This window comes from Toxorhynchites rutilus, chromosome 3 (assembly GCF_029784135.1).
Source record: "Toxorhynchites rutilus septentrionalis strain SRP chromosome 3, ASM2978413v1, whole genome shotgun sequence".
NCBI classification, from domain to species: Eukaryota; Metazoa; Arthropoda; class Insecta; order Diptera; family Culicidae; genus Toxorhynchites; species Toxorhynchites rutilus.
In genome coordinates, this window is record NC_073746.1 from 92,339,000 (window position 1) to 92,340,702 (window position 1,703).

At 41.7% G+C, this 1,703-nt stretch overlaps 1 protein-coding gene across 1 annotated transcript; it reads left to right on the forward strand.

Moving 5' to 3' along the window:
• Window positions 1–679: 679 nt before the first annotated feature.
• Window positions 680–1,105, forward strand: LOC129776612 (reactive oxygen species modulator 1-like). Its single transcript, XM_055782349.1, has one exon. It carries the CDS (start codon window positions 805–807, stop codon window positions 1,048–1,050), a length of 246 nt encoding a protein of 81 aa, XP_055638324.1. The 5' UTR covers window positions 680–804; the 3' UTR covers window positions 1,051–1,105.
• Window positions 1,106–1,703: the final 598 nt, after the last annotated feature.

A 1,703-nucleotide genomic window follows, 5' to 3' on the forward strand; every position in this document is an offset into this window, starting at 1 on the left:
AATCACATTAATCTCGGAGTGAAGCGGCCAATTGGTTGCATACTTGCTGGTACCGTAGACCGGTGTGAGCTGAGGCTGATAGAAATGCGATTTGAAGTAGAATTCAGTAAAGGTAGAACCTGGATTTTTTGGTGATCTCTTAATGTAATCAATGTACTTCGAGGACTACTGGAATTGGTTGCATGAAACACATAATATGCAACAACCACATGACATATGACATAATTATATCGAATTTGATGAAAGGATTTTTTTTTTCGACCACCGTAAAATTTTATAATTACCTCGACACAAGTTCGAACGATTTTGAAGAACAAATGTAATATCATTTTTCTCTGTTTACAACGAATTTTGTTCCCTATGGATATTCTAGCACCACTCATGTTTTTTGGATATGGTTTACTTTCTGGTATCTTGAGCGTTTCCCTAAACGTAAATTTTAATTTTACACATTATATTGGGTTACCCGAAAAGTAATTGCCGATGTTTTAATTACAAATAAAATACATTTTTTTGGCCATAGAATGAACGCATTAAGATGGGATGTGCAGTCTCATGTTTTAAAATATTTTACGAACCAAATTTTATCTTGGTGTGCAGAAATAGTGGTCAAAAATATCTGTAAGGAATGAAAAATCAATTTCTTCCTGTTTTTTCATAGGTCTCATAAACAAGACGATTACGTGATTGCATCGCGCAAATTGTGCGGTGAAGTCAAATTAGCATTCACTTTTAACTTCACGATTAAACGTCGTTGTTTGCGATTTTCACCGGGAAGCAGACCAATACAAACGAAAGAGCACAATGCCGGCAGTACCAGGAAGTGTCTACGGTCAGAGTCAGCAGCCCTCCTGTTTTGATCGAATGAAAACTGGTTTCACTATCGGATTTTGTGTGGGAATGGCCAGTGGTGCTCTGTTTGGAGGATTTTCAGCATTGAGGTATGGACTTCGTGGACGTGAGCTTATCAACAATGTCGGAAAAGTTATGATTCAGGGTGGAGGAACGTTTGGTACTTTCATGGCAATTGGAACAGGCATTAGGTGTTAAAATGATTAGAAGCTCGATAAATCAATGTGTGAAGAAAAAGGCAATAAAAAATATCAAAGCAAAAAAAAAAAAAAAAAAGTTTAGGATACCGTATTAGACCAAGAGGCGGACTGCTCCAACATCTCCGTGAAAGGCGTGAGCCTCCATGGCGAAGGAGATTGGAGCAACGGATCCTAAACAAGCGCGCCGCAATTGGAAGACTGATGGCGTACAAAAGAGGCAGCAGATCGGTGAAATTATGTCGCCAAGTTGCTGTGATCGTGCGGCCTACTGAAATTCGCCAGCTGGGAGCTCACCAGCTGACGGAAAAACTCGACACACTGGTACAGCAATTGAGCGTCCTTACAAAACGGCTGAAACGTTACTCTGACTCTGCAAAGCGCCAGGAACAAAATCGGATGTTCAGAGATAACGAGAAAGCGTTCTACGACCACATTAGCGACGAGAAGCCCGACTACCGCGAAGGTTTGCCAGATATTAGCGATGTGACGAACTTCTGGGCTGGTATTTGGGAGACCCCAGTAGAACATCGCGACGGACAAATGTGGTTAAGACGGGAGGAGGAGAGTTGTGGTGAAATTGGAGAGATGCCAGCTATCATCGTCGGAGAGAACGATGTCCGCGAAGCCTCGCGGTACCTGAGGAACTGGGCA

Bases quoted from the DNA above. Each gene is read 5' to 3' on its own strand.
- LOC129776612 (XM_055782349.1), top strand. From the start codon at position 805: ATGCCGGCAGTACCAGGAAGTGTCTACGGTCAGAGTCAGCAGCCCTCC.